Source organism: Nymphaea colorata, chromosome 11 (genome assembly GCF_008831285.2).
Source record: "Nymphaea colorata isolate Beijing-Zhang1983 chromosome 11, ASM883128v2, whole genome shotgun sequence".
Lineage (NCBI taxonomy): Eukaryota > Viridiplantae > Streptophyta > Magnoliopsida > Nymphaeales > Nymphaeaceae > Nymphaea > Nymphaea colorata.
In genome coordinates, this window is record NC_045148.1 from 8,207,131 (window position 1) to 8,219,287 (window position 12,157).

Below are 12,157 nucleotides of genomic sequence, written 5' to 3' on the forward strand. Positions count from 1 at the left end.
TATCGTTACATTCTGTCACAAAAGGTTGTGTCTTTCTTTTGTCCGTTCCTTTGTTTGAATGCATCATTTTAGTTCGGTTTCATTGTCATTCTGTCCGCTAAGATGAAGCCTGCATGCTTGAACTAATGTTGTAGTGCAAAATTCTGGTTACTTTTGGCCCTCCAAGATGGTCCGTTTCATCCACCTGTTTGCTTCACGTCAGAGGCTTGATTGAATACGTTAGGCTTCTACCCTTGAAGAATTGGTGTATCTGCACATTGGCATATCTAGACTGGGGCGGTGACGGACAGTGACCTGAATGTCTAAGGAGTTTTAGTAGTTTGTAGGAAATGAAGTTCTAGTTTTTACTTCATTAAGATCTTAACTGCAAATGCACTCTATTAGACTTCAGTTATTTGCACATGAATAGCTGTGGACTTACTTCCAAGATCGTCAAAACGGTTAAACCATTTCATTTTATTTTTAATCCAGCATTCTCTAGGCTTGATTGAATACGTTAGGCTTCTACCCTTGAAGAATTGGTGTATCTGCACATTGGCATATCTAGACTGGGGCGGTGACGGACAGTGACCTGAATGTCTAAGGAGTTTTAGTAGTTTGTAGGAAATGAAGTTCTAGTTTTTACTTCATTAAGATCTTAACTGCAAATGCACTCTATTAGACTTCAGTTATTTGCACATGAATAGCTGTGGACTTACTTCCAAGATCGTCAAAACGGTTAAACCATTTCATTTTATTTTTAATCCAGCATTCTCTAGGCTTTATATGGTAATGAAAGTAAAATTGTTTATGTTAAGTGGGGGTGGTAGATGTTGTTCATCATAGTCAATGTGGTAAGGCATTACGACATCTATTGGGGTTGATGTAAATAAATGCTTAAAGTTTTTCTGAAATTTCCGGGCGACATCATCCATCTTATGAGAAATTAGATGCATCTGTTTTTGGTTTATGTAGCCCACAATGTTGTGCTAGCTAATTTTCGTAGGGAACAGGAGATTGCTAGTATCTGAGACAGATGGGTTTTATGGATGTAGAGGGAACGACTTTTGAAGCTTGTTTTTATGATGGAAATAGCACCTCTTCCAGTCATACAAGTCTTCAAGAACTCCCATGATAGACGATTAGAAAGCAATCACTGCTAGATATCGTTATGTTTTGCTGCTTAGGTCAAGCTTTGGATGAGCTTCCATTGTATCGGGTTTTTTATGTTCTGGCCTTCCTGCTTTTGACAGAAAAGATGATTCCAAAGCACTGTTTCATTAGGCCAGCAAGTGTAAGTTTTATCTGGCGAACATGGCTCTTGTAAAATTCTAGTTTCGTCACTCAGGTTTGCGGTACAAGTACAAGACAAATGCTTGGTCTTCAAAAAACTCCACTGGGGAAGTTGAGGCTTAATGTTGGTTTGGCCCACTAGGTATATCTTTCATCACCATGGTTGAGGTTTTGGTGAAAAAGAAAGGAGTGGGTGGCATGCAGTCTTCTAATCTGTCTTTTCAAATAGGTCCATGATTAACTAACCAAGACTTTTCTTTTTTAAACACCATACTCGTTGATTCTAAATTTTTTAGTTTATGGTCGCATGTCAGTTGCATGGTAGATATAATGACAGACTTGGTGTGAACATTTTAAGTCAAACCCTTGACATTATACCAACAAATCAATAGCTATTTGATTGGAAGCAGGTTGGAGGATTGAGTCAGAACAACGAATCACTGCTAATTAGATGTGGTTAGATTGGTCCTCCTGTTCTCCTTGGAGGAAAATGCTGAGATTGTTTGGAGAGGTTCACTCTGGTGTGGTGGTACTTTGTGTTCACTCATATTCCCGATGCTCTCGTGTTCAGAAAAACGAAATGACAATAGGCTCTTCTAGCCTGGCCAACGTTGTGTCTAGATTGATGATTCTCTTCCGGATCTAAAAAAGTGTTCAGGGTTGGGCTGAATCCATCTCCATCTCTGAGCATTCTGAAGAGGTGGACTGAGATCGTGATCAACTAACAGAAATTGAGAATATCCCTTTCTTATTGGCAAGTCTAGGTTTGGTGGATTTTTACCGGCTCATGTGAAGCAATAAACTGCAAGTATTAAATTCGTTGACCTACTCCTTTATTTTACAGTGTTTGTTTCATCCTTTTTGTGTCATAGTGTCATGTATCCCATTCCTATGCTGATCAAGTACTTGACACGCTCTCTCTCTTATTGGTACGCCTGTTGTCCAATATTTTGCTTCTAATTCTAATTGGCCTTCATATGTCCAAAGTTCCCGATCGTTCCATGGTTGAATTAATTTCCGAAGAACTCTGAATGGGAACCTGCTCCTACCACGGTCTAAATGTTGTCGGTTTTCAGTACCTTCGTGGGGATGCATCTTCTGTTGTGCTCAAATAAGTAACTTTGAGCTCCAACGGGCACATAAGAAAGGAAGAGCTCCTCAGTTCTGGAATGCCTCTAAAATCCCTTCTCCTATGAAGGTTGTTTTACTGCTAACTGTTACAGTGGATTTGGGTGCTTATTTCTTTGAAAGATTCAATCCAAACACAGCTTCTACCACCAAAAAAACTTTTTCGTAGACAAGTCGAAACAAGTCCATCATCTACATGAGAACAAGTCGAGACAAGTCCATCATCCAGATGAGAAAATACCGAACCAGTTAAAAGAGCAAAACTTACTGACTCTTTCAAAACTCTTTGGTTCACTTATCTCGTGCTACCCAATGAAACCGTGGAGATTTACATGGTTTCGCTTCACTTGACACTCTTGAATGATCAAAATTCAAAGAGAATGGAACGAACTTCAAAATGACAGTTGCATGAAAATGAGAACGCTGAGTAAAAGCAGGGGCCTCTCTGCAACCACCCCCTGAACTGCCGGCAATTGAGTTTCAGTCACAATGGTGGCATATCTTTTGAGCAAATTTGGCAGAATGAATCTGGCTTCTGCAGCTAAATTCTTTTTTTTTTCTCTTCTTCCTTTCGAGACAGAGTTGACGGGTTTAGTTCCACCCATGGACATGTAGTTATGTACTCGTAGCAGCTGAGGTTCATCCTTAGGTACATGAACTGCCTGCATCAGTACTCGTGTTACTCGTTGCCAACGTCAGTTGCAGATGCACATCCTGCCCTGATGGGTTCTTTTGAGACACTTCATAGAGAACAACCTCATCCTCCTGCATTAAGAATGGTGTATCAGGTGCTTATGAATAGAAAGCCACACCAGGCAAGGTTTTAGATGACCAAAAACCTTGAAAGAACTCTTAACTCTTCATTTCTGTGTATCTTTTTCTATTTCTAACTTGATTACACAATTTAGCAAGAAGTGAAGAAAACTCTTGTTCGTCCAGAAGGTTTCTGAAATGGGAAACTCCAACATGAACTGATGCTCGATTCTTGTAGTAAATAAGCTGCCGGCCGTAAACATCTTTACATCTGTATCTTATGGATTAAAAATCTGCATCGATCCATGGCGCCCACCACAGTAGCTGTATTAAATCTGCACCTATTTTGCTTTTTAGCTTACCTTATCCTGGCGGAAGCCTAGTTGGATATCTGGGAGGCGTACTCGTACATCACCCAGTCGGTCTCCGTTGATCCGTCGGCGTTCCGGCGTAAGAAGCTCATTTCCTGCTTGGAGCCTATCTTGGTGCCATCCTAGCCGTGGGCAATGGGCGTTGCCTTTGATGACATCCAAAAACCACCTGGAAAATCACGTATCGCCCCTCTGCGATACTTCTTGGTTGTCTTCAACAAGAAGAACATGGCATCTTTAAACTTGCACTGTGCTGCCGATCGGCGAAGGGAGACTTTTAAAGAGAGACAGGGAGCAGAGCAAATTATACTCATATATACATGTTTATTGTAGCTCATCATCAAGCCTACCCAAGAAATATATGAACATAAAAGTTAGGGCACATGACGCCTAGAGTTGTATAACATGTCTTATGCTGTATTTAGTAAAAGACATGCCAGGGTTATAATTTTTAACACTTACTTTTGCCCTTTAAACGTGGATTCAATGCCTAAGATTGCGTGAAATCATGGTAGTGAAAAACTCGATTCTTATCCAGTAAGCTAATTTGACCTGGGATTTGCAAGTTTATATTAGGTGAAAATAATCGTCTATTATGCTTTTCATTAGGGGCTAACCAATAGTAGTTAGGACTAACGCATGCATTTCACACACACTCGCACACGTACGCATGCATATAGCCTTCAGATTACACCTCCCAGGCGTGTAGCTCATTTTTTGAGTTTTTTCTCATGAGTTTAACAAGATAGATGGATACGGAGATATGTATTCAAATATAAAAAATAAAAAACCAAATAAAATGTAATGCCTAGATGGAACTTTTAGTGACTGAAAAATATCTAACCCCATCAATTTAAAACCTTATAAAAACCACTTTATACAAGTAACGATGTTTTTTTGAACTCCACAAATTTAGACATGCTGCAATTGTTTATAAAGCTGAATTTGTGAAAAAACCGCCGCGTTAATGCAGAAAAAGAGAGGAGAGAGATAAGAGTGGGAAACATATGGAGAAAGAGATACTTTGAAAGAAAAATTCGAGTGACAGGAAATTGTTAATTAACGAATTCTTTCTAAAGGGATTCATAACTATTATATTAATATGTCCAAGGTCCAATATTGAAATCATTGAGGTTTCCCCTGACTTTATCCGTGTCAAAAAAGAATTCGATTCATAGAAAACACTTCTTTTTATACTATTTCAGGAACACAAGGACTCGATCGTATGGATACTTGTATCTTTTTCTCTTATTTCCCTGTCCCCATTGATGCTCACGATCGATTCATTATAAATGCTCAAAATGTATCTAAACAAGTTCAGGAAAGAAGGATGGTATCAACACTATCCTCCACAGTGAACTAAATCTCAAACCCAGGTCGATTTCAAGAAAAAATACGGCAACTAAACCAATTTAGACCACTTTTTCAACTTCCTCCGGGAAGAGTAGAACACCGCAAATCAGATTCTTAGAGAATATCCTTCAGGAAACTCAACTAGCATTTTTTATCCCTTTTACTCTGCGGAAGCAGGGTAGAATTTTGTGTGCTCAATCGTAAGCTAATTAAACATGAAAAAGACGTTCAAGCATTCAGGGAGGAAGACAAAGAATTAAATACGTGACCATTCTAATTTTATGTTTCATCTGCAAGTAATCTGAAATCAATCCCGACTCTCAGAAAACTTAAACCTCAAAATCTGCATCCTTTACAGGTTGCGAGAAAGAAACTTCAGTTATTTCTCAGTTAAATGATCAAAGAACTCAAACTACATTCCGATCTGATGCAGGAGCAGAGCATGAAAAGAAAATTTCAGTCGCAATTTGGTTTATTTATTAGTTTATTTTATTTGGATCAATTATTGTATTGTTATGTTTTATTTATTGCTGTTTCATTTGAATCCAGAACCAGAGATCCGTTTTTACTCCATTAAAGGGCGTTTAATCCCTTTTGAGCGAATGATAAAACCATAATCGTTATTTTGCATTCTCTTCCTATTTTCCGTTCTCTTTTGCGTCTCTTCCGATTATCTTTAGATTAGTTAGATGCTGATCGTGGATTAGAGGGGAGAATCCTCTTTTCCACTGCATCACGATCGAACACCAAGACCGGAATAAATATACCAAGAAATGTATGATTCAATCGCGAAGCTGTCTGAGGTATACGACGGAGATAGGCTGTTGGTGGTAAAGATTGATTGTGGGGAGAATACTAGTGGTAGAGTTTTATGATGTGTCGATCAGTGGGGTCGAACTTGTAACGAATTGATGTCAATATAACTCGACCTCTTTCTTGTCCATCGTCTTGATATCTCAGGAAGAAGATTATTGCACTTTCTTGGTAAGAAGAAACCACTAATTCACACAAAGGGTGAAGGGCGAGAGGAGTGATGAAGGACAGAGACAGAGTGTGTAGTTGCGGCGGAGGGAGATAACTCTAAAAGGTATAAGGCATGTGAACAAAAAATAGGAACTGTGGCCTGCGATTAAGTTCTTTTGCTTTATATAACAGTACATCGAAGTTTTTGTTCTGTCAAACAAAAACACATTTTTCGGTTTGGTTTTAGGTTATTTTGAAATCAAAATGACTTAATGAGCCAAAATGATTGGAATACCCGCAATTCAGGTTTGCTAGTTTCTCTATGATGATCATCACCATTGAGGCTGCTACATTCTTGTTTCTTCAAGAGCTCCCATCTTCTGGTATTTATTTTAGAAGAAGACTGGTCGCTTGTTCACTCCCATGAAAACCTGAAGTATTTTCTATTTCAGTAGATTGCCCACAAAATTAAGAGGTGCTTTGGCCACCTTCTTCACCGCAGAATTAGGGAAAACCTTTCTTGGACCTTCTTGATCCACAATGAATGTTCTTACACACATTTTTATTTTCTCTTTAGTATTGCCGAAATCTTAAGAGTTCGTGAGAAAAATTCATAAGCAAAAATGAGTATCTCTACTAATGTGGTTCATTCCTGGGAATTTTACGGTAGAAATGTTGTATGACATCCTTCATGTGATAATGAGTTGGCCTAAGTTCAGTTCTCATCAACATGTTTTTGTGATCCTAAGATTGAACCAACTGGTCACAAAATTCTCTCTCCATCTCTCTGTTCTTGGTGTAATCTTTCAATTGTATAAATCAATCATACAACATTTCTGATTATGCTTTTCACATGGCCTTACAAGATATCTAGCAAAACGCTCCCTTATAATAAGCTGTGAGAATTTCAATGGGAGGTGACAGAGATTTATGGGAATTAAATAGAAAAAAATGAAACTAGATTGTGAACTCTGACTCATCCCACTGAAGTACAGCAGAACCTATATCCTGCTCCCTTTTCAGCTTGTCCTTGAGGAACCAATCACATATTCTTCCTGCATTGAGCTCTTCTATGCTTGTCCCCTCTTGCTCCGCGATCACTCTTAGCAAGTTCAGAGAAGATATCTGAGATAAAAAAGAAGAGAAAATATACATTATCTGAAGAAAAGAAAATCAATTTATCAGTACCATATTATAATGGTCACATGGACTCTGCTGTTGCCTTGGTGGATCTTCTTAAAGTCTTTAAGCTGAAGGATTTCTAGAACACTATAACTACTGTAATTTGTATGTCATTTACAATTAGACCAAGGTAATAGAAAGACACTTTGGTGGGTGAGAATAATTTGAGTTCCTCCACAGATGAAACATATGGAAGACTGCAAGAACCGTATGACAGATACCACATGAAGGGCACAATAATATGTATTCCTCTTTCAAGAACTAACACCATGATCGAGACTTGTTCAATAACCAAGTCCATGGTCGAGACTTCTCATGAAAAGAATGTTGCTGGCTCTAATAGCCGTTAAATTAAGTTTTCATGAATGAACTGAAACCTAGCAACTGTAAATGAAAATAATGTCAATCTGCAGAGAGGAATAAACTCTGTTTCAAGCGCAGAGACAATGTGTAATGAAAGAGAGAGATACTGTCAATCTGCAGAGGAACCGTTCGTGCGTGCTCAATCCAGACATCTCAACCAGTCCAGCCTCCTCCAAACTCAGGAAGCTCCTCTTCTCTCCCTTGCTTTCTGCATTCACAACAAGTCTCGTTCTCCGCTTTCTCGATCTACTCGTGGCAGCCACTAAAAAGAAACAAAGGCAAAGAAACAAGTCTCAACTCACCCACCAATTGCATACATTGCTACGGCTGTGTAATGAAAGAGAAAATAAAAAAGATTCAGTCGCAGCATCAGTACCATGACTGAAGCAGCATTTTTTTGATCTACCCTGTTTCTGAAATCCATGAGAGAGGTGTACTGCTTTGTCAAGTTGCAGTGAAGTCATTGTATTCTGTTCTGTTTCTCAGAATTCTTCAGTTTGAAACAAGAGAGCAAGAAGAGGAGGGAGGGAAGATGAAGTGGGAAGGCTTATCATCAGCCGGCCGGTGCTTAGCCTATTGTTGGTGGAGAATGTCTGCACGTGTTTTGCGACACAAGCGATTATCTGTGTGTGTGTGTAAACGTGGGCTCATCGGTGGGATCGTTGTATATGCATCTGGATTCGTTTCACGATCCAAATCTTCAAGCTTGATGAATTTAGGAACCCAATTTCAGGTTCAAGGGAGCTCACATTTTCAATTGACGGTCGTTTGATAGCTTCAAATCTGAGATTAAACTTAATTTGAGATTATTGGAAATCTCAAATCCATAGATTTTAGGTGAAACCTCCTCCCATCCGACCTCAAATCTGAGGTTTTGATCATAATCTGAGGATTTCACAACCTCACTAGTTTCACATATAGTGTTTGTTTACATTTGTGGGTCCTACATAAAAGGGATATTAGATCAACCTCAGATTTTAAATCCGAACCTACCAAACACACTCTGAAGATAAAACTCCTACTCGTGGACTCAGGTCAGTTGATTACTTGTCATAACGTAATAAAAATTAAACATGCAATCAAATAACTATAGTTTATAAAACACAATTACAAAATAATAATGAATAAGAAACATGTGCTAGATTAATTTATTTTTAATAAACGACTATGACTTATTTCATAATAAGAGTGGTTAATAACGTATTGCCAAGTATGCTATTAATGCCAAGCCCTGAGATCGAGTTTACCTCCTTTTAAAGGCTCAAACAATAAAATGTTGAGTTGAGACTTGGTAAATAAAATATTCATAACTTGATAAAAAAAACTCAATTTGTTTTATAATTGAAAAATAATTCTCTCATTCCGGAAGGTCCAAAAAATATGAAATAAACAAGTTTTTCCACGACTCCACCACCCAATCAATTCTGGTCCACCTAATCCCTCTTTCATTGCCACATATCTTTCCGGCTCAGGAAAGAAGTTTTTTTTCTCCTGTCATGAATCGAATGTTTCATTTTATTAACGTAAAACCCTTTCTTTTTCAAAAATGTCTTTGTCATTTGGTCTTTCGTTATTAGATAGGAACAAATTTGATAAATACTGATAATTCTCAGATAGAGTATTAAAACAGAAAGATTCATTAGATAATGAAGAGGTGGGGATGGGGAGAGCGGAACGCCAACTTTCTATCGTGTAAAAGGGGACACCTATATGAGTTGAAACAACTACTGTAAAAGGTAGATGAAATACTCATCCTACTCATCCAACAACAATAAGTCATTTCAATTGTTGTTCTAAACATTTCAAAAAAGGGTCCCAAAGAGTGGAGTTTTTTTTTTTTTTAAAAAAAAATATCGCCAACATGGTGACCAGTTGGAAAGCTTTTCAATCGAATCGGTAAAAGCCAAAGTCGTAAAACTCACAACTGAATTTAATGGTTTTGGAAAAGAAAAAGACAACTGTATGCTTTGTTTAAAAAAGGAAACAAAAAAAAAAAAAGGTTGTATCGGACATGTATCAGCCGAGACTGTTCAATTTGAAGCTATGTAATGGCACAGGTAAATCCCACAAGTAATTGCAAAGAAAATCCAAACCTAAACAACAATCCGAGTCTGAATACATTGATCAGACACCAATTCAGGTTGAAAAGATCTCATCTAAGCCTAAGCCTGAGTCCAGTCAGGTGCCAATTAAATGAGCCAGGGCTTCAACCTAAGAAACTAAGTTCAACACTTGTGAACCCACCATGCAGTGATATACCCATCAACTCCAATGCCATGCGCCTACCAACGCTCATCGATCAAATGCCATCAAATTTGAAAGGACAAATAGATGAGCAGCCGTGCACTGGAACTTCCAATCATGCATGTATACAAACAACTAACTATTCAAGGAAGAACATCTTAAAAGTATCTAAAGGAATCAACTAAGATATTTACCCTCTCTCATCAAAATATCACGGGCCCTCTCCTGAAAGATTAATTAAAAAAAAATATTTGATTATGGAGAGAGGAAAATTAAAAAAGGGGAGAATGAAAACCTGGGGTCGAGATCCATGGGCGTCCATGGGAATCACCTCAGCCGAAAGAAAACAGCTGTCTTCAACAGTGTTTTTGTGCATATCAATCCGTATCGGCTCATAGATAGATAGCAATGTCGGCCCACGTCGGTGTATATTGGCCCATAAAATGTGTTCTAAAATGCACTTGAAATTTTAAATTCATTTTTTTTAAGGCCGATGATTAAGCATGGCAACGGGTACGAGTACTCGGTGGCGAATATAAGAATTTTTTTTTATTACTGAACTATAATTTTAAAGTTTTAATGAAAGATAATAAAAATATAATTTGTTAATGTAGGTTAAACTAAATTTTTTGAAAGTTTATAAGTAGAATTTTAATTTCCCAATAAAAATATGAGAAGAGGATATAGCCCCTCTCCATTTCTTCCATCTCTGGAAAGGAGCATCGCCAACTTTCCATTTACCAGTCTGAAGACCAAGATCACACAAGCACCAAAAACATAAGAGTGTGTTTTAAATTCAAAATTTTATACCTAATACCCGAAGTAGATTATTAATGCTCTGCTTGTATACGAATTTTTTTTTGTGCATTAGTATCGTTAATGAAGAAAACACTCCCTCCATATAAACTAAAAAAGAGAAAATAACAAAAAGGAAAACCACTAAAGTTAGAAAACTACAAAAGAAATATCCTTTTAAATAATTTTCAAAATATGAGTTCGCCGCATATGTCTTCCATGCACCCGGAGGGGCACGTCCCTAATACCCCCACAAAATTACTTTAATGTTTTCATATATTTCATTGTTATACATGCATTGTCCAAAAAAATTAAAGGTATTGAATCAATGCTCCCATCAAAAAAAATTCTGGTTCCGCCAAGTGGGGCTCCATCCTGAGTATACGAGTCAGTCAGCGTCGTCTGCCTCCTATACTTGTACCGTACTGCTAGTCGCATCAAGCGTTAACAAGAAAAGTTCCGACTGTACCTACCAATACATATAAAAAGTGAGCCAACTCTTGTTGGGCTCATGTCTCCTTTCCAGATATATCTGTATATATATATAAAGCGTGTCCGAACAAAATCCCCTACTTTCAAGTTTACAAAGGGATAACCAAAACAGAACCATGATCCTTTCAAGATCCTCGAGACAAAGCTTTCTTCCGAGCTACCTCGGCCCCCAGCATATGAGATGGTGTACCGTCTCCGCCTTCTCGGCCTCCCTCCCCCTCCTCTTCTCCTCGGTGCTCGCCCGCTTAGCGGAGTCGCCGCCGGAGAACCGCCTGGCCTGGCTGCCCTTCTTGGTGCCGGCCGGCTGAATGGACATGAAGCCGGTGGTGTCCAGTCTGGAGCCTTGGTCCTTCATCGACTGCACCGCCCTCGTTCCCGCATTCAGATACAACCTGCTCACGTACCTCAAACTCATCTTTGGAAATCACGGGACTATTTACTTTTCAGGTGGTTGGTACAAATGGTCTCTCAATTTATAGGGATGGAAGCGAAGCCGGCAACCGAGAGCTGTTGGTTTTATTACATACTTTTAAAACATGGGCCCAAAGTCCATAACCGGAGAAGGCAATTGTTCACACGGGAAATACCAGAGCTGCCAGTCATGCGACGCTCAAGTAACCAAAATGTCCGACTCTAGCTTCTCCGTATCGGCCAAAAGTATCGGCTTCCCTTAAGGGAATGTTTCTTAAGGGGGACGGTACCTTGGAGTAGCAGCCGATACAGGCGCAGCACGGCACATAAATCGATGAAAACAAAACAGAAAGAAAAAAAAAAAGAAAAAAAAAAGTATGTCCTCCGCTTCTGGTGCGAAAGGAACTTTTTTTTTTTTTTTTGTTAAACTAGCTCGAGTTTAAGGTTTGACACTCTTGATTGAGCCAAACATTATATAATTTGATTGGAACTCGAGTTGTGCAATATAAGAGGCGAGCTGAGTTTTAGCTGACTAAGCTCGGGCTCAACTCGACTCTTGTTCACCCCTAGTTGATAGGTGGTTAGTTTTGGTTTCTAATATGATTGAAAGGCAGAACTTTCTGTTTTAGTGGGAGCTAAAGTGTTTCAGAGCTGTGTCGATGCCTTGAAATGTATCAGTACTGGCTGCCTCACTTCAATCTTCATAATACAATACCGTAAAGCAGAGCCACGAGACCTTGCTTTTGTTCTCTGATCTCATTTGGGCCGTTTGATCTTCCCTTGGTTAATTTTGATAATTAGAGTTCTCTAAAAGTTCATATATTTTTCTC

General features: G+C 38.7%; 1 protein-coding gene across 1 annotated transcript; it reads right to left on the reverse strand.

Moving 5' to 3' along the window:
* Nucleotides 1-6,628: 6,628 nt before the first annotated feature.
* Nucleotides 6,629-7,994, reverse strand: LOC116264628 (uncharacterized). The gene is made up of 3 exons (XM_031644956.2): nt 7,762-7,994; nt 7,493-7,647; nt 6,629-6,965 (listed from the first exon to the last, which is right to left on the reverse strand). The coding sequence occupies exons 1-3, from the start codon at nt 7,847-7,849 to the stop codon at nt 6,798-6,800; spliced, it is 411 nt and encodes a 136-aa protein (XP_031500816.1). The 5' UTR covers nt 7,850-7,994; the 3' UTR covers nt 6,629-6,797.
* Nucleotides 7,995-12,157: the final 4,163 nt, after the last annotated feature.